General features: G+C 41.5%; 2 protein-coding genes across 2 annotated transcripts; both read right to left on the reverse strand.

The window, feature by feature from the left end:
• Positions 1–6270: 6270 nt before the first annotated feature.
• Positions 6271–12770, reverse strand: LOC133975439 (O-acyltransferase like protein-like). Its single transcript, XM_062413384.1, has 15 exons — positions 12614–12770; positions 11809–11942; positions 11626–11704; positions 11410–11545; positions 11088–11284; positions 10278–10490; positions 10015–10117; positions 8900–9001; positions 8584–8749; positions 8404–8483; positions 8178–8288; positions 7876–7999; positions 7558–7744; positions 6986–7128; positions 6271–6865 (listed from the first exon to the last, which is right to left on the reverse strand). The coding sequence occupies exons 1-15, from the start codon at positions 12768–12770 to the stop codon at positions 6764–6766; spliced, it is 2034 nt and encodes a 677-aa protein (XP_062269368.1). The 3' UTR covers positions 6271–6763.
• A 1069-nt stretch (positions 12771–13839) lies between these two features.
• Positions 13840–25803, reverse strand: znf532 (zinc finger protein 532). The gene is made up of 9 exons (XM_062413429.1): positions 25413–25803; positions 21483–23805; positions 20671–20852; positions 18897–19073; positions 17414–17576; positions 16892–17212; positions 16248–16360; positions 15469–15607; positions 13840–15339 (listed from the first exon to the last, which is right to left on the reverse strand). Exons 2-9 carry the CDS (start codon positions 23772–23774, stop codon positions 14836–14838), a joined length of 3891 nt encoding a protein of 1296 aa, XP_062269413.1. The 5' UTR covers positions 23775–23805; positions 25413–25803; the 3' UTR covers positions 13840–14835.
• Between the last annotated feature and the right edge of the window lie 1998 nt (positions 25804–27801).

A 27801-nucleotide genomic window follows, 5' to 3' on the forward strand; every position in this document is an offset into this window, starting at 1 on the left:
GTATAATTGACACATTTCCCATTAATTCCGGATGTTTTCTAGCAATAGAAATGATCAGAATGTCTTCAGGGCAATGAAAATATGATTGTTTTAAAAAAAGTGGTCTTGTGTCCCACTTTACCCCAGCTACGGGGTAAAGTGGTCCACTTACTGTTTCCACTTTAAAACTACTATAACAACACATGTTGTAATAGTTAAAATCCCGACAGCTAGATTGACAACCACTAATATCGGACTAGTAACAAAATCATGGGGATTGGTCAATTAAGCACATTTATGATTATTATGATTCATGTGATCTCTTGCACACCCTAGCTTACCGGCACATTGTTTCTCTGTCCAATTGGCAGGGACAGGGATATTGTTTTTCACTGCTTATTCAAATGCCAGTTCACGGCACTTAACTGGAGCAAGGCCATGGAACTGGTCAGCTAGTTGTTTCAAGTGTTTGGCAAGCTCTTCCTCCATCTCATCTGTGAATATTCTCTTTACCTAAGCTACTGCACCCCAGGCTACTGATTTTATTTTCCATTTCTCTCTTTTCTTTATGAATCTTTTGAGGGTTGTCTTATCAATATTTCTATCCCTTCCAGCTTTTCTTAAGGACTTCTTTCCTTGCATGACCTCAGCTGCTGCACTCTCCATCTCTGCGAGGGGTGTTTGGCCCCAGGTTGTCTTCCTGGTGTATAGTTTCTTGGCATGATGGCTTTTCTACAATGTTTATCACATTAAAAATAAAACATATATAATGTAATATAACACTAAAATATATATAAGACTAAACTTAACTTGTTCTTCATGGTGGGGTAAAGTGAGACACTGTCCCACTTTACCCCACAGCATTCGTCCCACTTTACCCCGAAGCCACAATTTTAGAAAAACAACATCTTTTATCAATTCAGGCTAATCTTCAGCTAGCATAAATCACATGGTTTTATATGTTGAAAGTTCATCAACATGAATCAATTTGTTTTGACACAGCAGTTGATCAAGCAAGAAATTTTACTTTTACATGCAAAAAACACATTTTTTCTGAAAAACATACTTTCCACAACACCTACACCAACTTCTCCTTCATGGCAAGGGGGGAATGGGAGGGGCTTGAAAACATAATAGCCACATGACCACAAATGTGTTCCGTTGCCTAGATACAGGGGGTGTTTCACATCACCCGATGTCCCATATTACCCTGCTCTCCCCTACCTCCGTTGGGAAAATGTTCCACCTCAAGCAGGTCGTGATCCTCTTCCCCAGGTCCCTGTGGCCCTACCTTCCCGCTTGGAAACGGTATGTGTCAGTCTGGGATCACCTCCTCAAAGTCGGTAACCAGCAACGGCAGCCTCAGAAGAAAAGTGGAGCATGTTACAACCCCCTTAATCACTGATTTTCACCTAAATTAACTTTTTTCTACATTCCACATCATTATGCAAATAGATTAGATTAGATTAGATTCAACTTTATTGTCTTTAAAAAGTTCAAGTACTTATACACCGAAATGCAGTTTAGCATCTAACCAGAAGTGCAAAAAAAAGGCAGTAAAAGTGCAGAGTAATGTGCGTATTTAAAGTGGAATGTAAATAAATAAGATATGTACAGTAAGAAATATATATTGGATAGTACAGTATTAACAGGTATTGTATGATATAAGAACTATGAGCAAGATAACTATATAAAAATATATAAATATGAATATACTGTAGTTGGGATAATACAGTAGTAAAAGAGGTAACAGTGTAATGCAAATGTTAAAATGTTCAGTGCCATCAGGGCCAGCAGCCTTACGTGCGTTGATCCTGCTCAGTGCAGCACACATGTCGATGGAGGAGAGTGTGAGGGGCTGGTGGTCTGTATTGAGCACGGCCTTGATAGCCACCTCCTGGTTGTCCCTGTTCAGGTCAGCCCTGGATGAACTGTAGGCCTTAGCATCACCTGATCTGAAAGCGGTGTTTCGTGCCTTCAGCAGTAGGCGAACATCTTCGTTCATCCATGACTTCTGGTTAGGGAATGTAGTGATAGGTTTGAGGGTGGTGACACTGTTGATGTTGGTGTTGATGAAGTCCAGAACGGAAGAAGCATAGGAGTCGATGTCCGTGTTGGAGTCCAGTGTGGCCCGAATGGCAAACACCCTCCAGCCTGTGTGTTCGAACCGGAGCTGAATTAAAGGCCGCCTACGGGTGTGATGTCTGCTTGCTAATGGATGTAAATAGAAATAAATTGATGCGAGTGCATTTGATGGAATGTGGACATTAGATGGTAAAATGACAAATGCATTAGTGTAAAATTAGTAAAGATACTTGCTGCTATGTGTTAGGGACAATATGGCTTCTAATGGTGCCTAATTCACTGTTATTTTGAGGGTGGTTAAAAAGAGAGATACATACTCATATGATAAAGACGTGCGGCCACGTTTTGGTGGATAATAAGATTGTTCAATCTCTTTTGTGAACCTGGTCTCTGATGTGAGGAGTTCTTTTAAAGGCGTTTTTTGTAGAGCAAGAAGTTTCATGACTGCTGGAGGGAGCGTACCTCACACACCCGCTGTTCAGCGACAAAATGGCGATCACTGAGACTCTGGCAAGCATGACTGAGATCCTGCGGGCAGGAGTCGACACGTTGAGTTGACTCAGTGTGTGTTCACTCTGTGGAAGGGACGAGTCCAGCCTGCAAGAGGCTTACAAGACAAGTACAATAAAACAAAGAAAGAAACCAGATTAGTGGCATCAATAAAAAAAAAAAAACTAAACAATAAAAACATCTTGATGGTCTTCCAAGATTAAGAAACAAAGTTCGCTAACTTAGACTCATAAAATCATTACAGTAATTTCAACAGACCTTGTATTTCATGTGATATAGATACTTAATTTAAATTATATCATAATAAGTGCAATACAACCTTTAATTTACAATTCACACAACCTGTGGACAGGATTCATGTCCTTGATAAGTTTCCTCTAACAAAAGATTTAAAAGGTCTAAAATTTGCTGGATTTCAATATGTTTGTATTTTGGTCTAACAACCATTTGTCTTCAAATATAGTACAAACATTATTCTCATTGTGCTCAAGCTCACTGTGTGGCCTATGACCCGTGACAATTTTTGTGATTTACTCCAGGGGAAAAAATATCTATGCTACAAGGGGTTTGAATATACTATTGTTAACACAATTATAAAGATTATACCACTTCATACCCTGACAGATTTAGCAACTGATAACAGTGTGAGTTGCTCTTCAACACTATCTCCTGGAGTCTGTACCACTTGGCAAAGCTGCCAGAGATCCAGGAACAGTTGAACCAAAAATTAATTTGCCCCGGAGACAAGATGACGTCCAGCAAAGACATCGCTCAGATGCCATATCTGAAGGCCATCGTCAGGGAGACACTACAGTAACATGGCATCTTTGTCAATGCATTTTATCAATAGGACATTGGATGGATTATTTGCATGTTTAAAGTGTGTTTGCTCAGGATTGAAGGACCCAAAATTACGTCTTGTTATTATTATAATATTTCCTGCAAATAAATTGGCTTTTTGAGGGCTTTAACATGCTCAAATTCTAACCAAAATTTGCAGAGAGTCAGAAAGTGGTAAAAATATACGTATTCTGGAGGAATTTTCAATGGGCGTCGCAAAATGGCTCAACGGTGCCCCCCGAGACCCCCGGAACATGTTCACATTGACTGATCTTCACAAAAATGCAAGGTGTATCATGACCAGACAAACAAAAAAGTCTTTGAAAAATGCAACAGGAAGCCTGTTATTTGGCATTTAGTGGCCATTTTGGCCATATTCCAAATTTTTACTGTGAGGTACTTCTACCAGGGCTTGCATCAGGTCCATTTCAAATTGAGATGAGAGTCATCACAACAAGATGGAGAAACTAACTGAAAGATCGATTTATTGTCACACGTTGTGACCGTAATCAAAGTTTGATTACACGCCATTAAAACACAATGTTCTGCATCGCGGACATACATGGACCATGAATACTTTGATGCTGAGCCGACTCCACTCCTGCAGGGACAGTGTCAGTGGTCAAAGATCAAAGGAATCTTTATTTCTTGCAAAGGTGACGTCTCTCTCTCTCTCAGTATTGGGACGTTTCCTCAGACTGTGTAAACATTGAGGTATGGCGAAGGTTTATCCCTCGCCAAAGGAGATGATGTTGTCATAACTCCACTGTGTATTTTCTTACTTTTTACTTTTTTCATGCTTACTCTTTTTGGCCCATTATGTGCCATTTTTGGCTTTACCGATAAAACTCGTCCTCTTGAAGGCAGGGCCCATGTTGTCATAGCTTTCACCTCTCTGCTTGCCAGACGTCTGATACTACTCTTATGGAAGGAACAAACACCTCCCACATTCAGAAGATGGATTAGAGACACCATGTCTTTCAGATATACTCTGAAAGGTTCCATACAGAGCTTTGAGAGAACCTAGATCCCGTTCTTGTCGTACTATGAGAATATACAATGCCCACTACAAGATAAAGATTAGATGGCAACAAACGCCCCCCCCCCCCCTCTCCCTCCTTTATTTAATGTATTTATATATTTACATTTATTTTTCCTCTTTCTTTCTTTTCTTTGCTTTGTCTTGCAGCAGTGTCGTATGTTATTGTATTGTAATAATCCAATCTGTCATATACATACATAAATATATATATATACATTCTAAAGTCTCAGTCTTAATGTACTTCTGCTGCAAGGGGTAGGCTGGCTGGGGGCGGGTGGGTCTTGCTGTGGGGAGGGGTATATCCATCAGATTTGTGATGTGTAATTGTATAATTGTACTGATTACCGAAATAAAACTAATTAAAAAGTGTTAAACATAAAATACAAGGTCACATTTCTGGGGCAACACCTCTAACTGCACTGGCAAAGCAATAATGCAACCGTATGAGGCCCGAACTGTTCTTTGAAAAAGTATTAATTAGGAATTTGCTCACCTTGAAATGACCTTGCTCACCTTGCACAGCATGCGTGTGACTTATCTCATAAGTGCTGAAATCTCCTGATGACATAAGCAGCGGGCTAGTTTCCAATCATTTAAATTGTGCCATGATTTTAACTTGGAAAAGCATGGCCAAGCTTCATAAGTTGAAGCTTTTATTAATTAGAAGTGGTGTCAGATTGGATCAGAAGAAACAGTTTCACAATTTGGGAAACAGGTGTATTAGCTTTCATGCAGGGAGGTAGCCCAAAAGATTGATACCACTTTATCGGTCTGCTAAATTTAAGGTACAGGAGTTGTCTTTAGTTGAGCAGAAGGACACAACTAACCCTACTCGTCAACATAAACTAAGCTCAGCTAAAATAAGCTAAATAAGCAGAACTGAGCTATATTAAGCTAAGACTAAATAAATAAACTAAGCTAAGGTAACCAGCCGCCGGACTACATGATCTATAGCACATCCTGACCCGTAGGTTGTCACTGATCTTTTCCCGGCCTTTCCAAATCTTCATCTCTGACAATCAATACTTGCTTTAAGTATTATCTGTAGATATTATCTGTAGATAATACTTAAAGGTTTGAACTTAAGATTCAAGGCCCCTTAAGATATTATCATGTCATTATGATCTATACCTTTACCTATGATCTCATCTGAGAGCTCCACCTGCTGTCGCAGAATAACATGTGAAGTGATCAATCAATCAATCAAATTTTATTTGTAGAGCCCATATTCACTAATCACAATTTGTCTCATAAGGCTTTAACAAGGTGTGACATCCTATGCCCTTAACCCTCAACCCAGAGTAAGGAAAAACTACTCGAAAACACTTTTGACATGGTAAGAAGAATGAAGAAACCTTAGAGAGAGCCACATGTCCTCAAACTCTCCTCAAACTTCCCGGTTAAGAGCGAGGAGGAGAACGGTGCTGCACATGGAAGACGTGTGCGTCACGACCAAGTTTTGTTTGTGTGTGTGTGTGTATGTGTGAGAGGGTCAGTTAAAGGATGCTTTTTCCAAAACCACTTTAGGCAGTAGTGTCATAGCAGGTGACTGACTCATATGAGACACATTTAAACTATGCCAAAGTCTTATAAAGAAATACCAAACCATAATTGACAATAATATTATACACCTGAGCACATGACAGTATATCCTTACTTAAAAAAGTATTGATAATTCAAGTATGTACATTGAAAGTAAAAATAATAATCATCAAAATCATAATCATACACAAATTATACATTACAAAACACAGTTACAAGAGGTTTTACAAGTTAAAAATGAAAAATTGAAGGCAAACAATAGGAAATGATTAAGAGAAGTTTGAATAACAGACAGCATTAGAGCACAAATACTTTAAAAAGTGTTTCTCATGAGAAAAGAGTAAAAAGAGTAGTTGGTAGGATCAGTATTAGGAGGATACACATGTATAAAAATGTGTCTTTAAGAGAGATGCTCCACTGGGAGGTTGTTCCATAGAGTGGGAGACCTGACAGAAAAAGCTTGGTTTAAAGTTATAGATGGTAGTACAGCACTGTGGTAAATAATAAATTGGTTGTATGTTTGATTGAAAGCTAAAATCTATTTTCAATATATGTAAACATTTATCATTCTGAAGGTTGGTGCAAAAGTCACAAGCTCACCTTATTTTGGGGACGTTTCTTTTTTCTATACCAAACACGTACATTAAGTTTATTTACCAGGAAGCATATTTCCACAGGGAAACTGACACAGCTCATAAGGCACAAACAATAGAAATTAATGCATAACGACTGGATAAAGGTTCCCTATTGTGTTCTGACTATCATCTATGTACGGCTGTATTTTAGAAGGTAGGTCTTCTCAATCAGCACAGTCAGCACGTAGCTCCCCACCAGCGTTAGCACCAAATGGCCAAGGAAAATGTACATCTAATGAAGAGAGAAGACACAGTGCACTAAGTTAAAATAGTATATATACTGTATATAAAGAAAGAACCAACTCTGCGTCAGCTGTGGGTTTTATGGAACCAAATGTAAAGGACAACTTACAAAGTTTAAGTCTGTGTAGTGGATCGGGGTCTCTTGCAGGCCTATATAGATGATGATGAAAATAGGATGTGACAGGTAGCAGGCAAAACTAATGTTGGAAAGTGGAAGCCAGAAACCCAATGACAAGAAGCTCTTGATAAAACCTGGAGAATCAGAAATTTAAAAGACATTCATATATTTGCTTTCAGGTGTAAAATATCTCACTTCTTACTTAACAGGAAATGTACAAACATGATACAACTGAACACAGTTTGTTCTTGAATACTGTGCAAAAGCAAGCTCAACAATTGTATTTTTCATGTAAAGTGTAATATGGGCTTAAAGCTCGGGTGGGTAATCATGGAGAAGCAGAGCAAGCTGTACTTTGAAAAAATTGCAATGATAAATCTTACATCCTCTCATTGTCAAAGCCGCGCCCCCAAAATGCATGAAAACATCACTAACTGCGACTTTCATTACTTTCATGCCAACTGCTGTGATGTATGACACCCCAGACCCAGATGACTTTATTTAAAGATCGAATATCTCAATAACCAACAGTTTTTGGAACTCAGGACTCAGGTTTTGCTTACCTCCATAACCTTCCTCGCAGGCCACTATGATCCAGGTCGCAGCCAAAGCCCAGAGGGATCTGTGCAGTCCTTGATAGAAGGCATGTGGCAACGACAGAGAGGTTGGCTCCTCCTTTAGGACGTAGGCTAATCCAACCACCACAGCCAAAAGTGAAAGACAGCAGAACCAACCAAGTGCAGCCTGCCACTGCAGCAACAGTAAGATCACACCTGATGTCAGCATTGTGACATTTAGTTGTATCTGATATTACAAACAAGCATATAATTCTTGTTGAATCAATGTGTGAGGTGCCTTTCGATATAATCATACGTTCTTACCTTGTGCTTTAGGACCGGATCTTTCTTTGTGGTCAAGTATATTCCAGTCAAGACCCCTATTAAATATGGCCCATATCTTGTGTAAGGTTTCACATAGTAATGTAAGCCATAATCCAAATTGAACCTACAAAAATGAACGAATAAGATATTTCTTTTTAATTCAAAAGAAACAGATGGAATGGCTAGTTTGCTTTAACTCTCTTTTACATTGGATTCTACAGTAATGAAGTGTCAGTGTCAACAGACTGAATTATTAGATAGATTTGGTTCCTATTTGCATTCGCACTGGATCCCAATCTTACCCTGAAGATGGCCCGAAGACGGGCAGCTGCAGGAGCGCAGTCGTGATGGCACCAGAAGCAATGGTCATCAGCATCAGGCCTCCTGCCACAGCCGCAAACACACCTTTGTTCCTGATAAACACCAGATAGGATGGGTAGGATTACGTTTGTGTAACGCGGTGGCTGTTTTAAAACACTACTAATTAGAAATATATTTTGAAATGACACAAAAGTACAGTGGACATACAATTTGTAAAAATAGAGCAACAGTGGAGTGGTGATATAGCACTGGAAGTCAAGAGACAAGTACCATGCCCACGGGATGCACTGGAGAGAGAGTGAAGAAACAAATGTGCAAAATACAGTGGGTCAATAAACATACAAATACATTTCCAAAAAACAGCCAGAGACAGGTTAAAATTAGTACCTGACTTGCGGTTGGGAGGATATTGCTAATCAACAGCATGTTCCCCCACCAGTATGTCTTACAGTCCGTCATTGTGTTCATGATTTGGAACCAGTATGGCCCCCCCCGTACTAAAGAGGTGAGGCCAGTGGTGAAACAGAGGATGAACATATGCAGTGGTTGAATCCTGTAATGACAGAAAGAAACAATTAAATCGACATTGGTTCTGAGATCACGTTTTAAATGAACGGCGTCGAGATTCTGATGAGAAAAAATGACTCTGTGACACTGACAGATTTGCTTGAGTGGATTGGATAAATTGATGAATACCCTTTACCTTTTAATCCTGTTGAAGAGGTAGCTGGCCACCATAGAGATGCTCAGTTTGCCATCAGCCCTGTTGATGGAGTTTAGCAGAGACCTGGCACTGAGCAGACCCCTGAAACTCAGAACCTGCCATTAAACTCACCCTTAAACCTTTTTCAGATACATTAGATTGTAACAGCATTCAGGCCTTAACACCAGAATATAAAATCCAGAAATTGGTTATTTCTCTGCCTTTTACATATGAGGAACGTAGCCGGAGATTGTCCGACACATTCACAGCAACAGGAAAAATCATAAATATTTGTGCACTCTTTAAGGTATTTTAAAGTGGACATATAATGAAAATTCCACTTTCTGTAGTGCTTCTACACTTTAATTTGGGTATCTGGCATGTCTACCATCCCAAAAAATATACGGAGTCTCGCTACATGGCCTTGGACCACCCCCCACCATCATCTCATCGGCTCCGGGGAGAGACGGCCCGGCTCCCCAGCTAGCGTTAGCTCGCGAGCTAATGAGAGCTAACGCGCTCCACCCTCTCCCGGGGAGACGGCGCCGACTGGGCCGGGCCAGGCTCCACCGTCTCGCTGTCTCTCCGGGGAGACGACGAGACGGTTATGGTTGCAAGATTGTATCTTTGTCTCCATATTTATACAGAGGTAATGGCTAGCTAAAAATCTGGGCGCTTGTATCTCATGAAGGAGGGAGGAGGGGTGAGGGGGAGAGGGGGAGATGGGGGGGAATGAGAGGGAGGCGAGGCACTCAAAACAGGTCAATCTGAGGAGGTCTGTTTTAGAGGGGGTTAAAAGGTGCTGTTTTAAATGATCCTTGTGTTATTTTGACCAAAATATGTTACTGACATTTCATTAAGACCCCAAGGAACCATATCAACTGTGGTAAAATGGGCACACGATGGGTCCTTTAAGTTATGCGTACTTTGCTTGTTAGAAACGTCATCAACACGTCCACTCTCTTGAAATTTCCATACATTTCAGTGTTGTATTCTCACATAGGCCCACTCAGACATTTCCCTGGCCCTTTTAATTAAGGGGCTGACAGGGGAAATTCTGGAACTGCCTCAAACCCGCTTGTCGATTCTACCACTGTCTTTACGCTTCTCCTCACCCCAGCACCAAAAAGCTGTCCACAGCCAGAGCAATAGGTCCACCGGAGGCCATCAAATGGAGAGGGTTGCTCTTAGCTGCTTTCTCCCAATGTTTCTTGTTATCTGCAACAGAGATGATACAATATAGGTACAATGATATGTGAGTATCACACTGCTCGAGGTGCTCCCCCCGCAACCCGACCCCGGATAAGCGGATGACGATGAGTGAGTGAGTGATATGTGAGTAATGGGGAGACTTCCAAACTGAAGGAGTATCTCATACCCAGGTTGACCTCTACAGGAAACTGGGTTGAGTGGAGACATATGATCCAGAACAGGCTGAGGACACGTATGCCATTCAGGGAGGAATAGCCTCCTCCTGTGATGGATGAGGAGGTGCTCAGCACACCTTGGCTGGTATTCTGAAGAGAAAGTGCCTCCAGGCCCTGGTTTACACAGCTTCGAGGAAAACAGAGTGTTGTGTGGCTGGTGCTATCTACAAGGACAATAACAAAATTAAAAGACGAAGCAATCTAAATGTAACAACTGCTATGTTGTGGTTGTACATTTAAAGAGTACAAAGTTTAGCTGGGTTAGGGTTTAGTAGGGTTTTCAAAAGTATCAATACTTTTTTACTTTTCAATAACGTGTGTTTAAAAATTATGCAATCTCCATAAATTTCACTTTTGATTGTATCGAAGAAAAAGAACCGAAACAAATTAACTAATCCTCAACCTTTGGCTCTTTTATAGTTCGTTGTGGCTTTTTTTTTTTTACAGTTTTTAGTGTAAATCCATTACTTGTACAATTTGATGACTTAATTATTGATTGAATGGATATGTATTGTATATGTTAATGACCCTCAGCTATTGTCACAACTTTTGGGTTGTGACAGAAAGAGTAAGGTCGCAAATACAAGCAGCCTAAGTGACTTTTCTTCGTCAGGTGGCTGACGATGAAGCGTTGTTATTTATACATTCATATTCAAGTCTTTAGTTTTGCTATCATTACAACCCTAGTTCAGTATCTATTTCATTATCTATTTTCTGTTGATCTTGCAGTCACGGCTTGGAACCAGTTCCTGTGAACTTACCCTTTTCCTCTAGGCTGCCACCGTTCCTTTCACTGCCAGAGGAGCCATTGCTCTTCAGGGTCCCATAAAGGTTGAGGCCAGTGTTTATAGAGGATGATTCAAGAGACGGACTGCCCTCCCTGTTCTTTTTCCACCTTATTATAGCGGTGAGCAGGGTGGCGGCAAGAGGTATCGCGACCATCATGGAACACACAAACCTGCAGGAGAAAAGGTGCCAGTATTTTAGATAGTGTAGAGTCCCTCAGATGAAGTCCGACACATGTAAAGAAGCACTTCTCCAGTTCAATACTCATGGAAATAATCCAGTACAGAGTAAACTGACAGGCAGGTGACATCGAATGCATCTGGGGAAACGGTGTTGGACAAACAATGGGTCATCAACAGGGCCTGAGCGGTTTGATTGACCAGGATGGAAGGAAAAGGAGGAATTAGGGACGTCTGACCAATCTGAAGTCTCCCTGTTAAAAAAGTCAAGAGGTCAAGTTAACAAAATTTCACCAAATAAACTCAGTGAATCAAGACTTTTAGAATCACTGACCGTTTAGCATCAGCATTTCCACATCTGCTTCCTTGCAGGAGTCAGGAACACAAATACCCACAAAATAGCGGACTGTTTCCTGGGTAAGTAAAAACACAGCAATTGAAATAGAAATCTCCCAATCCTTGTAGCTAGATGCCAGGATAAGTTTGTATCTCTTAAAATGATGGTTCATGTTGTTACCTGCTGACGAAACACCTGGCAGTACTGTCCAGAGAAGGTGGAGCCATGGGCAGACTGACACTGCTGCTGGGATCCCGGCTGGTTGACATTACCTCCTTCAACATTGCTGCCCATCTTTCCAAACGCATCATACACTGATAATAAACACAAATACACAAACAATTATTTTGTATTCACTTTCTTTAACATTGCTAGATAGGGCTTTTTTCAACATTTTCCATGTTTGTCTGCAGATTTATTGGACTGATGTAAATTACAATTTGCTGCAGATCTAAAAATAAATCCAGATCCAGTGAATTCAAACTTTGATCTTAACAGAGTAAATCTGTCAAACTTATATAAAATCACAAACATGAATAGTTATTAATTAAATTCAGTTTCATTTTATGAAAATAATGTCAATAATAACAATTATATTAACAACAACATAAAATAATGAAGAGTAATTGAATAACTTTGTTTTCAGAACCTATTTCATGCATAAACAAGCATCTAAAAGTGTCTTAAAAAGAAAAAGAAAGGCAAAACATTATTAAAAAAATAAAAAATGTAATATTAGATAGTCAACAGGTAAATAAAATGATATATATATCTAACTACAATAATTAAGATTCTATAACCCATGGCCTCATAATTTTACAGTTTTGTAGGACTGCATATATTTTTGTGATCTAAGAAAACCGATGTCTTCGTAGGCACTTTTCTTTTTGATGTGAATTTACATCTATTGTCTCAAAGTTGGAACTATCAGAAATCTCACATTGTCTATTTTCATAATTAATGTATTTCTTTAAAAATAACTTACTGCGGACAGCATATTCCTGTGGTCTCTCCTGGTTTAGTTCCCAGAGGAAAGCGTTGGTGTCCTCCTCACATTTTGTAGTCACATTCAGTGCCTGTGTGGTTTCCAGCTCTAAACTAGACCCTGCAAACAGAAAGAACACCAAAAAACCCAGAGCCATTTTCAGGACTGAATGTACATCTTAGTAGAGGAGCGTTTAAATACTGTCGGAAGGGAAACACCCTTTTGAAAGAGGTCCCATTAAGTCATCCGCTGGCCTGACTTACAAAAAAGGCAAACATCCCCACCTGCAGGTGTGAGCAGAGGCGGTGGACTAGTGGCAGAAACTTGGACTATGGGCAGAAAAGGTCTCTGGTTCGTCTCTGGTTCGACTCCACTCAGAAACAACAAAAAGACGAACCTGGATTGATCTGTCCAAAAATCCAAGAGGATTCTCCCTACCCTGTCTAGTGCCCCTGAGCAAGGCACCTTACTCCTCCAAGATCTGCTCCCTGGGTGCCGTACATGGTCGCTCTCTGCTCTGTGTGTCCTGCACCAGATGGTTCAAAAGCAGAGATTACATTTCCCTACCTGCATGAGTGTGCCTGTGCATGTCTGTGCATGTGTTTGGGACTAATAAATGCATCTTAATCTTAATCTTAATCTTTACATGAGGAGGCTGACAGAGAGATCCAGGCTTTGTGATTATGTCCCCTGCAAAATCAACTTAGTGTTGTGGTCCTGTGATTACCACTGTGAGTCACGATGTTTAACCATATATGTGAATTACACGTTTCAAAAATCCTTAAATATTAACAGAAGAAGAACTCCCCTTGAATTTTAACTTTTATCTCAATTATCTTATTTTAACTGTAAAGCCAAACTTAAAATGTGGAAAAAGAAATACCACAGACCGCCCACTATCTGACCACTAGAGGGAAAGCTTGTCCTAAAATGGCCTTTACCAGGCAACAGTGAGGGAAACGACCTGCACTCATTCAATATGACACAGTTTCAGTCATGTCAGTTATAGTTTATGAGCGTGAGAACTATTGCTTACACACCAGCTTCACTCTCGTCAGACTGGTAGAATGGTTGTCGTAGAAAAAGGCTATACCCTTTTCCATTATTTTAACATTCAGTATTCAGTATATTGAAATCAGTTTGATTGATCACAAGAAGATTTGTGATTTAGGTCCTTGGAGAAACGCTGATGTCTTAAGTGCAGTCGACATCAGATCGCCCTCTGGCAGGTTTCATCATTTATTGACACAAATAACAACATTGTACACAAGCATCAGAAATGTCTATAAACAGCGGCAGCAGCAGATGCAAACACTTTCTACCCATAAACAATTCACAGACTGATTCTCAGGTGAAAACAACTTGTCTTATTTTTGGAGTAGAAAAATTACTTTTCAAAACAGAGTGATGAAGATGATGATGAGACCTGAAAGTCCAGCTGTAGATAGTTTTCACACAAATTTCAATTGTGTTTTCATTGGTTTGATTTTATGAGTGTCACAGCCAAGTTTACATTCCTTCACATAGATACTGTTCTGTAATATCAACATTCATTATGATTTCACAATAAACCACAAACTGAAGAAGCTTCAAGAGAAAATGTGAAAAATAGATATGCTATGGCTCTTTTTAGCAAATTTCCCAGGGTTAGGGTTAGGGAATTTAATGAACTATAATTATGAGAGTGTGTGATTTGATGCACCTTGATTAAATTCACAGGAACTGAATTATTTTTACTGAATGCCTTTCTTGTTTTTATTGTGCTATATTGATAGGTGAATTAATTTGTGGATTGACTGCTGTTTAAAAGACACGTGAGTGTTTTGTGTCCTATACTTTAAATATTCAGGTACATAAAAAAATGTTTTAAGTCAAGTTGGAATCTCAATGAGCTGCCATTCATAGTGTACTAAGACAGCCATGAAACATCATCTTACAAAGTCTCACAGTCTTTGAGGATTAGTCCCATATTACACTAATATATCCATACATCATCTAATCCAAGGAAACTGTTTAAAATAAAAAGCTCCTCTATAAAAAGGCCTACTCAAGGTCTATAAAGTATCTTGTTCCGTTTACTTAAAGACACTGACTTCAACATGTATTACATATTTCTGTGAGTATATTGTATACATGATGTAGTATTTATTGTGTACACTATATACAGCATAATCACCAATGTCCATTGTATGTTGTTTGCAATGTTAAAAAGTGAGTTTTTCTCACTTCTCAGCTGCACTCAGTCTCTTAGACTTGATAAAGGCCATTCCATGTGTCCTCATGTGAGTGGTTAGGTTTCCCTCAGTTTCAAACATCTTCCCACACACTTTGCATTTGGTGTTGGGTTTCCCATCGTTGTTCTCGTCCGTAACGTCCAACTTGTTCTCCCTCTGACTCTCATCATCATCCCTGGTCCGTCCGTTGCATCGGGCGAGGCCGTGCTGCTCCTTCAGCCGATGAACGATGAAGAGGTGTCGGGACAGTGAACGGTTGGAGGTGTAGCACAGGCCGCACTCCTGACACTGGTAGGATGAGCCATCAGACTTGTGCTGGGGAATGTGTTTATGGAAAGCTGCGATGTCCTCTGAGGTGAAGCCACAAGCCGCACACTTTTGAACTTTGGGGATGTTCACTTTGAGCCTTTTCAGAAGCTGTGAGTCTGATCCCCTGGAGCTCAAACCTGGCAATCCCTCATCCTCCTCTGGCTTCCTCTTTGGGCTGGGGGTCTGTAGAGGTGATCAAGATAGTAGGGTAGGTTAGGACAGGAGAATCATAAAATTCACTTGTAGGGTATTGATCAAAAGGAGAACTTCCCTCTGATTAAGTTGCATGTCTCCAAATTTGTGCCACAGTACCGTTTCCTTGTCAGGTAATTCCTCCACATTCTCAGAGCGGACGGTCTTCCCCTCTGGTTCTTTGATGCCATGCATCATCTGAATGTGCTGATCCAACAGCACTCTTTTAGTGAAGGTCTGACTGAGAGCTGGACAGTGACTAGCGGAGCACAGAGAAACAGCAATTTTAACACCAGCAAGCTGAAAATTAGACATTTAATGCTCATCCTCAGGTTCATAATTTTATTATTCCGGTCTCTGCTGTTCATGCTGGAGGGTGGGTGTGTGTGTGTGTGTGGGGGGGGGGGGGACTAGCCGTTAGGCATGTATAATGCAAGTTTGGGTTAGGGTTAGGGTTTACTGCAACCTTTTGAATTTCTGATTGGCCTAACTTGATATTCTTCCTAACGCTAAAAAATGAAAGCTCTCAATGCATAAAACTAAAACCTTCAGAGGCAGGGTACAACAAATCCTGTTTGTTACAAGATTTGTGATCATCAAGGATGAGCAGTGTCAAGTGTTTCGTCTCGACTAAATAGACATTGGAATTTTAAGTCAAGAAGAATCAAGGGGCAACTTAGAAATTAATAATTTTCTGCCTTAACCGACTACACATCAGGAGCTTTTTGGGTTTGGTTGCTGCAATTTTGTCATCATTGGATATTGTAGTGTTGTAGAGCAACAGGAACTCCTTTACGTACGACCATGCGACTCAACAGTTAAACACAACAATTGTATGGATCCTGCATGGAATTGCATTTGTATTCACTGAGGCCTGATGAAAGAGTGTTTGTACTCACGGGCATGTGTAGACTTTCCGCAGCCCCTTGTGTTTGAGACGGTTGTGTCGACAGAGACTGTGGGAGGAGCTGAAGGACTTGTCACACTGTCGACATGGGTGCTTCTTCAAGATCTACAATGTGAGCATGAGACTGTTTAAGGTAACCTTAAGAAATGCTTCATGAACACCATCTTTCTATCTATATCCAGAACTCTGTCTGTCTGTATGTGACTCGCATATCTCAAGCTACCTTCAACTTATCGGTTCACACTTGGACCCGAAGAAGTGCAGTGTCCAATTTGGTCCAAATTGGATACATGGTACATTCAATATTGATTAAATACATATAAACAGGCAGCTATCATTTGGTAGTGGTGGCAGCTGGGATTCATCAACGTAAGTTACGTTGTCAATCCTGACAACAGCTGGTCTTTACCGGGGCTCAAGAACTTCAGGTCACTTTAACACATTTTAGAAAGACAGCTGCAATCAGCATTACCACAAACCAAGAAAAAAGCCCATTCCAAACACAATCACTTTTTTCTGTCTTTCTATGCTAAAAATATGCTAAGAATCTTCTCCATTTTTAACTCACTTGCTGAGCGGTTATTTCAAAAACATGATGTGATCAAATAAAAAAACTTCTATAAGTCAGACATTCACCTTGCCATGTTCATGCCTCATATGAGCCACAAAGACCTCCCTGGAACTGAAGAGGGTACTGCATTCCCCACATGTGTATCTTGAGCTTGGAGGGCTCTTGAGACCTGCTGAGGATTTACTGTTGCTTTTCTTTTGTGGCGAACGTGAAGGTTTCTTTTCTCCCTTGTCTTGACGATTAACATTTCCTCCATCTTTGTTTTTGTTATTGCTGGGGCCGTTGGTGATAGTGCTGTTATAAGAATTGGTGGGCTTGATGGTTAGAGGAAGGTTGATGCCCAAGTTGGCCTGAACCTTGATTGTCTTCAGTGTTCCATGAATGGCCTGGATGAATGATCCACAAATGCAGATTGAATCTTAAGTTTATATCATTAATGCTGGTATGTAAAACATTTCTCAAAAATGTTAATAGAAATTGTATATTATTTTGCATGATGTTCAGTTGCAGACGTAATGATGATGTTAGGAACATAAGTCAATATTAAACTCATTAACATGCATGAAATAACAATTCTTCAATCTTACTTTGATATGGTCCAACATGAGCTGTTTCTGTGCATAGTGCAAGGAGCAGTCAGGGCATTTGAACACTGAGACTTTATAATTGACAACATGCTGGTCGAAATGTGCGCAGAGCAGGGACTGCTGAGTGAACACAGTGTCACACATGGAGCACTTGTAGATCAACCTGAAAAATACACACAAAAGTGTTATATGAATTTACTGCACAACAACGACACAATTGGTACCTACATACTGAAACAAGTGTTAAACGATTCCCAGCAGTAACTTGAGTTGTGTTCTTAAGAAAACATGTTTATAGGGTAAAATTAGATTTTTTTGAGGTCACAGTGACCTTGACCTTTGACATTTGACCACCAAATTCTAATCATTTACCCTTGAGCTGAAGTGAAATTTTGTGTCAAATTTGAAGAAACTCACTCAAATCATTCTTGAGATATCATTTTCACAAGTGGGGATGGTTTGATTACAGTTAGACGGACAAATGGACGAAGGGATGGACAGACAGACAGACAGACAGACAGACAGACAGACAGACAGACAGACAGACAGACAGACAGACAGACAGACAGACAGACAGACAGACAGACAGACAGAGAGACAGAGGGATGACCCAGGAACATAAGACTTCCAGCTCCTGGCTTCTGGCGACGTAAAACAAACTCTGGTTAAGCTACCATGTCTAACTCCAACAAATCCTGCTACTGACGAAGCAGCGAGGAAGGTTTTCCTGAGAGAAAGGAATTGGACATGGATGTTGGAAGAGCGATGATGTGACGTTGGAATAAAAGGGCTCATCTGTTATTATTATTATTATTAGGAATCTGAAATAAGTGTTTAGAGTCCTAGCTGTTCATGAGTGTTGTGTTTCACATGAAGACATTAACCTTCAGCTGCACCTAATGTTTTAAAGAAACTTTTGATAATAAAGTATTTCAGATCAGGATATGAAAATATAATGTAATGTATTGAAATATACAGTTCAGCTCAGTGTAAATTGTTTAATTTCAGATGGTTATGCAGCTTTAGGCTTGAGTCACAACAAGAGCCGAAACCACACGGAGCGCCTGCTCCTTAATACCTGAATGATCAGTAGTGCTGAAGATGGATAGTGTCATTGAAAGGTTGCTACATGGAATAAAACAAACTCAGGTTAAGCCGCCATGTCTAACACCCACAAATCCTGCAACTGATGACTCAGCAAGGGCGATTGTCCTTAGAAACATGAATTGGACATGGATATCGGGTCAAAGAGAAGTCAAAGGAAATGGGTCTATGTGAGATTGGAATCTTCTTGAGTAAAGAGCTTTTAAATTATCTGTCATTGAGCATTGAATTTAGAATCTAAATTCAAGTTTTTGTACTTCTGAAGGCATAACAGTTTCCGTAGCCTTTACTGAATGCTGTTTTCAATGTTGCATAAAATTGAAACAGATTGCGTTGAGAACAAAATTGTATATACATCACAAGTTTTGCAAAGACCTACTTGGGCTCTCCAGCCTTCACTCCTGGATGCTGTATATATGCGTGGGAATGTGTGCCAGGCGCAGTCTTGAAGGCCATGGGGCAGAGAGCACATTTGTAGAAGGTCTCACAGTGAGCGCTCTGGATGTGGGACTTCAGCATTCCAACATCGGCGAAGATCACACTGCAGTGATGGCAGCTGGAAGGAGACAGGGGGTAGAGGGAGAAAAGGGAACAGTCCCACAGACTTGAACGTAAATTAAATTTAATTAAGATCAGCATTATGTCTATCAGGATCTTTCTCATTTAATTCTGGTTTTAATTATTGTTTTTATTAGGTTTTTATTAATGTTACTAGGTGACATGATTTTTTGAAGGGTTATTCCTTTTCGATTCACATTCGTTTTCCCTTTCCTGCTCCGTGTCAACATCTGCAAATAAATACATAGCTCGAAGCAGCAAGTGGTTTACTTAGCTTAGAGTAAATATTGGAAGAAGTTGGTTAAAACAAAAACTGTTTGCAAATAGACTATCATTGGTTGGCCGTGTCTGCTATGTCTTACACGTCCATGTAAACAAAACAAACTGATTTAAAACAAGTTGAGATGGAAAAACGCACAACACAACCAATTATAAAAGCAAGATCAAAAACAACTTTCAGCCAACACAACCAAAAAAAAACACTTTGTTGGGGACTACTGCATATTCACGCACACAATTCAGGTTTTTCAATTGACCTCCCCAAATGGAACCCTGGGTAATCAGGCCCAGTTTTCCACTCACTACAAGGCCAATATCTTTTTTGCATAGATATTATATATCTAGATATTGCCAATTCCAATTCTTTGTCACCCTTTGTGCTGACTCAACACAACTTAGAAGCTGTTAAGTCTTTATATATGTATTGTGCAAACTGGCTAATATGTACAACTTCAAGCAGGGTTGTGTCTTCACTTTGCCGTCCCTACAGGCAAGATACCCTACAGGTGTATTGTCAACCTGCTGGAAACGAATGCAAACCCAGGCCCATTCTGTGAAGAAAGTCTAATTATAACTAAACAGGCTTACATGTTGATGAGTGGACAAGCTGGCGGGCAGATATACAGGCAGGTAAACATCCAGGCAGTTACAAAATACAGCTAATAGACACAAAAGCTGTGGTTGGTTGATGACTTGTGAACCAGCTGTCTTGACTGCAGATACCGGCAGGAAAGCTGTCGTAACAGGTTTAATGGTCATTTAAAACCGAAGAGGAGCTGCTGACAAAAGCAGCTGTAAACACTGTTTTTTGTATATTTTTTGTGCAAGAATTATAAATATGCATTTTAAAGTAATGTCAGATTTGTAAATGTTTTATGACTCACTATATACGCATTTAAAAACAGAGACAGCCTTCATTTCAAACAATTTTGACAAGACTCATAATTGAACCATAACTAATTGATTGAACCATAATTAAGTGTTATGGTAACTGTCTATTTTCTTCCCCCGAAATTTCATAATGTATAAAATCACTTTAAGTGATGTGGAACTGTCAAGCTGATGCAAACACACTGTAATATTAACTATAATTAGAGAGGACATCATAAGTGGCGCTTTGAAAGAAAAGCAAGAGCCCTTTAAATCAGAGTATAACCACTTACCAAAGTTGGACACTACTCTTTTGAAATACAATCTACATGTTTTGCAGATCTGACTGTCCAAAAAACAGGGTCTACAGGAACAACTTCGAGAACTATATCACAAGTGAGGACTTGTATGTTCAAATGATTTGATTTTACTAAAGTTAGACTGACCGGTAGCCGACTCTGCGGGTGTAATGTAAGCAGTTCTTGGTAATGTGCGACTGGAAGTGGACAGATCGGCAGCTGGCGCCACACTCAGGACAGATGTAAGGAGACTTGTGCTGGTGGATCCGCTGGTGTGACTGAAAGCTGCACTGATTTGGCAGAAGAATTGTGCAAACAGTGCAGGTTTTCTGTGAGCACAGAGGAGAAACAAATTAAGAAATATATTAAAGAAAATTATTGGATCCTGAGGGGTAAATTTGTATTTCCCAGAAAGTACTTACATAATTATGATATTACACAGATCTCATTAGGACCAGTTTACTTTGGAACTACCTTCTGTTACTGAGGAAAAAGTGCCGATAGAAACATTGTACATCTCAGAACCATGGCCCAGTAACACTAGAATGAAAGCTCCTTATTTTTGGGCTACAACACTTTAGTAGAGCATTTAGCTGCAACAAAACCTGATATTTCTGTCAGGGGGGTGTGGAGACCGAAAATGGAGGGTGAATAGGACTTGTATTTGCCAGGTGCAAGAATTGTGACTCCATAATCAGTGTTAATGTTGCCTTATATCTGCTTGCATGTGTAAATAGAAAATTGTTTGCTAAAAGTCTCTCTTTAGCAACTCAATAAAGTTACATCTCGTTTTCACTGCCCCCAAGTGGCCACAAACATCAACAACACTTCATAGGCCACTATACTTGGTAAACGAATACATCTTGCGGTAGCCAAATTGATTATTTACATTTCTGAATCCCAAAAATTAAAAGGAACAATTTTATGTTAGAGTTCACGCCATAAATACATCCACACACCTGTCCACTGGACTCTGGTGCCTGTTGATAGTGCATGGCTAGCAAACTGTCATCTTTGAACACTTCATTGCACTCCATGCACTGTAGGATGGTCCTGCAGAGCTTTGATGCATCATCCTCCAAGGGCATGGCTGCCACAAAAGGAGCACTGCATGGAGCTGAAATAACTGCAGTCTGGGACCCACTGACAGTGCCTTTCCCTGAAATTTGACTTTTGGGTGCTTGGGCTTGGGAAATGGTGGTGGTACCGGTGATGCTTGGTGAGCCGGATGACAATGATGTGGGTATCATCTGGTCTGCAGGGATGGGTTTTAGGATTAGATGTGAGCACTGCATGACAACCCCCTTGTCCTTGTGGCCCCTGGCATGAGACAAGAGGCTGCATTTGTTGTAGAACACTAGACTTTTGGCACAGTGGTTGCAGGTGACCTCGATCCGCACACTGCGACGTTCGTAGTGCCGTGTCCGGCTCTTCTCCAGAGCAAATGAATCTCCACACTCCAGGCACTTGTAGCCACGTAAGGGTAGAGAGATTCCGGCTGCGGTTGGCGGGGATAGGTTTGGAACATACACAGGGACAGGATTAATGCTACTTAAGACTTTATTAAAGGCGTCCACTACAGAACTTTGAGTGCTAGAGATAACTTGAATCCTGGAGACTTTCTTTGAGGCCTGGCCAGTAAGAATTATCTGCTGCTTGACATGTGATTGTTTCTGGCTCTGCTTGGGGGAGATCAGGACCTGTTTGATGTCACAGGTCACAGTCTGAGGCAGGAGGTTGAAGTTACCAAGATGGACTGTCTTTGGCACAAGTTTGGCATTGGGCAGACTGGAGGCAGGTACCATGACAGTCTTTCGCTGGAGGACTTTAGCAGCTTTCAAGATGGCACTGCTGGCACTTTGTACTGAAGCAGCTGGAATGACTGTTGCTTTGATTGTGGTGTTGTTAGCAAGCTTAAGGTTGATGACTTGTGAACCAGCTGTCTTGACTGCAGATACCGGCAGGAAAGCTGTCGCAACAGGTTTAATGGTCATTTGCTTGGTTATTTCAATTGATGGTCCTCCAGTAGTGGCTACAACCGTAGTTGGCGGCCTCGTTGGAGATGAGAAAATTGCAGTGGTAGTTGGTGTGACAGATATGCTACTATCTCCTTTTTTCAGGCCGTCGGGATCAAACTCTGGGAGAACGCGGGTGACAGTGCGCTTGATCTGTCCAGAAGAGGTCTTGATTGTTTTGATCCTGACCTTTGGTATGACTGGGGTTGTGTCTATGCTTGAGGAAGGGGAACCCTTGCGGCTACCTTCACTGGTGACACTAGAGGGGCTGTCTTGTGGTCTTGTTAGCAGCCTCTTTGCAAACTCTAGGGCTGACTCATTCTGCTGTGGGCTTTCCGGAGCGGCAGGGTTTTCATTGACCTTGTTGGTTTCTTTATGTGTTGAGGGAGAATCCAAAACCCCTAAGTCTGTATCATTGGCCTTTTTGGCACTGAGGGCTGCTATGGCTGCTATACAAGAAGACAGTTTTGTAGAGGACTTACCCTTGACCTGGGGGGTAGGGGACACATTAACAAGTCCTGAGGACTCCTGGCACTCCTTACTGTGGGACTTGAGTTCCTCCTTGGATAAACTTGACTGACGGATATTGTAAGACTTCGAATCTCCGATTTTGACACTATTGTTATTATTGTTGTTATTGTTTTGATCAGGTTTTTGGTCTTTGTTTGCTCTGGGCTTAGACACATTGTCCACTGATATGGGAGATTTGTAATTCTGGTCCTTTCCCTCAGTAGAGGACCTGAATAATGTCTGACCATCCTGATTGTCCATGGGGTCATCTACCTCAATTTTATCATCTTCATCAAACTCTTCAGCACTGGAGATGGGGCTGAACTGATTGTAGGAGGATGGTTGGTTGTTAACTGGCTGTCCTTCCTCCCTGGGAGCTTTCAATCCATTCTTGGTGTTTTGAGGAAAAGCTGTTAAGAAGCCATTATGAAGTCTGTTGCAAGTTGCAACAGAATGGGAGTGGAAATCCCTTTCTGATACAATTTCACCATGTTCCCCATTGTCTGTTTTTCTTAGGTTCTTGACAATGACACTAACGCCAACGTCGTGTCCTATTGAGGTGTTGTGGGCCTCGTCTTCATTAGTAGTCACCCCAGTGGGTTGCTTGAGCTGTCCGTCGCGCTCGTCACAGTGGCCAGATTCAATGGCAGGTTTTGGATCCACCATGTCGGGGATGTCGAAAGCCGCCAGCAGATCGTCAAAGTCGGGCGTCTTCATATCTCCCATGGTCCTGATCCTGGTCTGATGAGGAGGTCACCTAGGGAACACAGATAAAATAATCATTAGCAACACAACAGCATTGTACAACAAATTTTGTTCAGAAAATTATGTAGAGAGGGAAAACATATATTAATATGATCACATTTGTTTTATTTCTGCTGCAATATGCAGGTCACAGGTTGAATTCATTTATTAATAAAGGTGATCCCTTGAGTTATAATTCTGAATTTTCCCTTTCATGGCAATCTGCTGATTAGACTAAGAAATATCATTTGTGCGAAACTGATGACTGCCTTAGGGTTATGTTAAATTTAAAAATACTAGATTATATCGCCTATAATTTCTATAATTGGGTAATAATAATAATAATGATAATAATAATAAGAACTTTATTTGTGTAGCACTTATCTAAACAAGTTTACAAATCTTTTATCTGAGAAGAAGCCACAGAATTCAAAACATTTAAATGGTCTCCTTTATTCTGTAAAGATGTATATAATTTGTGGTGGATTTCAGGCTAAGCAGATAAACGTCAGTCCTTAGTTATGCAGTTTCATTTGTCACCACTTGGTGCGCCAGTGTCCACATACAGTGCAGTTTGTGGAATGTCATGTTATGACTTAATCATGACCTTGTGCTGCTTGATTGATGCATTAGTAGACTGAGCTTAGTGCTCCCCCTCCCTTTTCAAAGCACTGATGAAAAGCTCTGTGCTACAACTGTACACATGTACAATTAGCAGTGCTCCTGCAAAATTTGTCCTTATAATCCGATGCATGTATTGATTGTTTTCATAGAGAAACACAAACCGCAGTCCCAGCAGGGATTTCAATGGCTTAATTACTGTAAGTGAAACAAATTAAATGGGGAGAAAAACAATAGTTTGAAATGCAGATGCAACAGCATATATATATATAATATAAGATGATTGATTGTGTTTATTTTGATGAATCATAAACAGAGAGCATGTTCTGGTCTTGAATTTAAAAAGGAAAATGTATTTTTTAAACGGAGTTCTTTGCTCTCAGTTTGATATAATTCCTCAGAAACTGGTCTTTATGTACTTTAACAGTGGGCAATGTGACGGGACTGAAGTGTCTGCATGTATGTATTATTGACTTTGGGGACAAAAGACACAGCCATGGAGCTGCTCTGCTTGTGTGTGCCGAAAAAAACAAATGCATGGCAGCCACGTCTGCACACACACAGAAACACATTTTACAGTCTCACGGCTTCTTGGTGTCAATTGCAACAATCCTGGATGCGGATGACGGGAGAGGTGCGATGGTGATGAGGTTCAGATGAAAACCAGACAAGAGACAGAAGGAGAGGCGTTTTGGAGGGGGGGGGGGGGGGGGGGGGGGGGTGCCGAGCTGTGTGAAGCTGCAGCAGAGAGAGAAAAGGCCTGGTGGAAAGAAGAGCTACTAACAGCCATGACAGCTACAGCAGCCTGACGCAGGAAGTCCATGACGGTTTAATACGGACAAACGTGACAAATACACCACACGCGTCCTCCTCTTAGCAACAGCAGTTTCATACACATGCAGTGCCACTACCTGAAATCCACACACACGGCAGAAAAAGACGACTACAGTCTCAGATAAGTCAAATTTCAAATGTGCAAACGTGCAAGCCACTCCTCACCCTCTGTCCTCCGTCCCTCTCCAGTCACTAGCCAAACCTTCCCTCCTGTCTTCCTTCCATCCTGCAACAAACACAGTCACAACACTGCTAACCCACAAAAAGGCATCCACCCCTCCCTGCCTGGAAAAGAAACGACCTGTCTCTTCCCCAACCAGGAAAAGGCCCAGAACACAGAGTCAGGTTACATCCATGGGTCTCGGTGAGTGGTGGTGGTCCTGTGGTGAGGATCCTCCTGAGTCACTCTCTGCACCATCATCAGCCCACAGACATACAGACAGAAAGAACTTGCTCCTGTGTGTGTGTGTGTGTGTGTGTGTGTGTGTGTGTGTGTGTGTGTGTGTGTGTGTGTGTGTGTGTGTGTGTGTGTGTGTGCGCACGAGGCAGGCGCCAGGCAGCAGATTCACAGACTCCCGGCCGGCCTCCCGTCCCCCGTCCCCCTGCCCTGGTCCCTTCCCCAAAATCTCCCCTGCTCCCCTAGCCTGTGCTGCGAAGCCTGTCGACACCCAGCCAGCGGTGCGCCGCAGCAGACGCATCAGGAGAAGGCTCTGTGCCTGTGCCATGGTGGCCAGTAGCTGAGCTGTGATGGGCTGCCATGGAGAAGCCTGTGCTATCGCTTTCCCTCAGAGGAGCACAGAGGCGGCATTGTTCCTCTCAGCCCTCTGTCTGCCTCAAACCGGTTTCAGCTGGTTCCGGTCACCCAAAATAAAAGCCCCATGCTGCAGCACGGCCTCGGAAACACACAGCGAGAAGCCCTGAGACCACCTCCCAAGAAACACCGCGACATTTGCAACACAAACTACATGGATGTTCTGGTATGGAGTCAGTGAAACAGGAACACACAACATTATACAGACAGATGGAGCAGATTCACAGGAGTAGCTTGCGAGGCCTGACAACCAGGCCACAAAAACACACACTACAACAATACACAACAAAAGGATGTTTGGGTGAGCACAGTCACCTTCAAAAATAATAAAATAATATCAGAAAGACTATATAAAATGATACACATAACACAATGAAAGCAAAACACGTGTCCTATATAACAAATACACAAAACTGCTGTGGGAAATGATGACAACACAATATATAGAAGAAGAGAGTTTAGGTAACCGTGATGGTAGAAGCTCAGTCCAGTGCCTTGGCCTGTTTCTTAGGCAGATCCCTCAGTGCTCTCCCCCTACACTTGCTGGTCGTCTCTTAGAAAAATTCAAAACTGGCTTGCAGACCCCCAGCAGCTTTACATAGATCTGTAAAAAGGATCTGTGGCAAGGCAAGATCTGTAAAAAGCCCCAAACACAGACAATCTGACATGGGCAAAAAACGCAGGCCAGTCATGCACCTCCCTCCCCCTGTTCTCCATCAAACACATGCCCAACCTACCACACATGTGCCACCACAGAGACACACATACACAGAAACATGCACATTCATGCATATATGCATATAGAGGTAAATGTGGCATACCCTGGTCAGATTTTTTTTCCACTCTCAGGAGATATTTAGGACAGAAAAACCGTCTCCCTGCAGAGGCCTCAGCACCTGCCTTCACTCAACTCCAACATTCTCCTCCACCTCGTTCCCCCCTGTCCCCTCTCTCGTCCACTGGGTCAGTGCTAGACGTGCCCAGTCCCAGTCCAGGCCTCGCTTTTTTCCCGGAGCCCCCAACACCGCCACCATGGCTGTGCATGCAGGGACAAGCGGAGAAAGGGGGCAGTATTCAGCAGGCGAATCAGGCCTTTTGTTTCTGTGTGTGTGTGTGTGTGTGTGTGTGTATGTGTGTGTGTGTGTGAGTGTGTGTATGTGAGTGTGCTTGAGGGTGAGGGGATTCTCCACTCTGGCTCTGGAGCAGCGGCAGCAGCAGCAGCAGCTGGTGCAGAGAAAGACGAGAGAGGGGGAGATGGAGACAGAGGAAGGTGGGGGAGATACAGAGGAAGAAAGGAAAAGGGAGCAGGAGTATGAGGGCTTGAATACATGCAGTACATCTCAGGCCTGTGCTGCAGTATAAGCAGATGATATGAGATAAAGACGTTTTCCCAGATCGTGCAAATGAAGTAATACTGATCCTGACCCTTTGCCTTCAAGGATAGTCTTTTTGTTTAATAGCATGACGTATAAATTGCAGAGGCCTCCTTTTAGGCCCGACTGCCCATCTGCATGCTACGTACACCAGCGTCTTCTATCTGGTTTGTATGTTGTTCCTGGTCAAAGCTCTGCAAACATGCCTTGTATTCTTGCAGAGCAGCTGCCTGTTCTTGGTAAGAACACAATGCAAGAGAACAAGGCTACCTTTCACTTGGAAAAGCCTGTGACATAATGCGTATGCTGCAATGGCATCATTTCTCAAATGTCATTCAGTTTCACATCACAGCAGAATCGTCCTGCTACA

The sequence above is a fragment of the Platichthys flesus genome, chromosome 19 (assembly GCF_949316205.1).
Source record: "Platichthys flesus chromosome 19, fPlaFle2.1, whole genome shotgun sequence".
In the NCBI taxonomy this organism is placed as follows: domain Eukaryota; kingdom Metazoa; phylum Chordata; class Actinopteri; order Pleuronectiformes; family Pleuronectidae; genus Platichthys; species Platichthys flesus.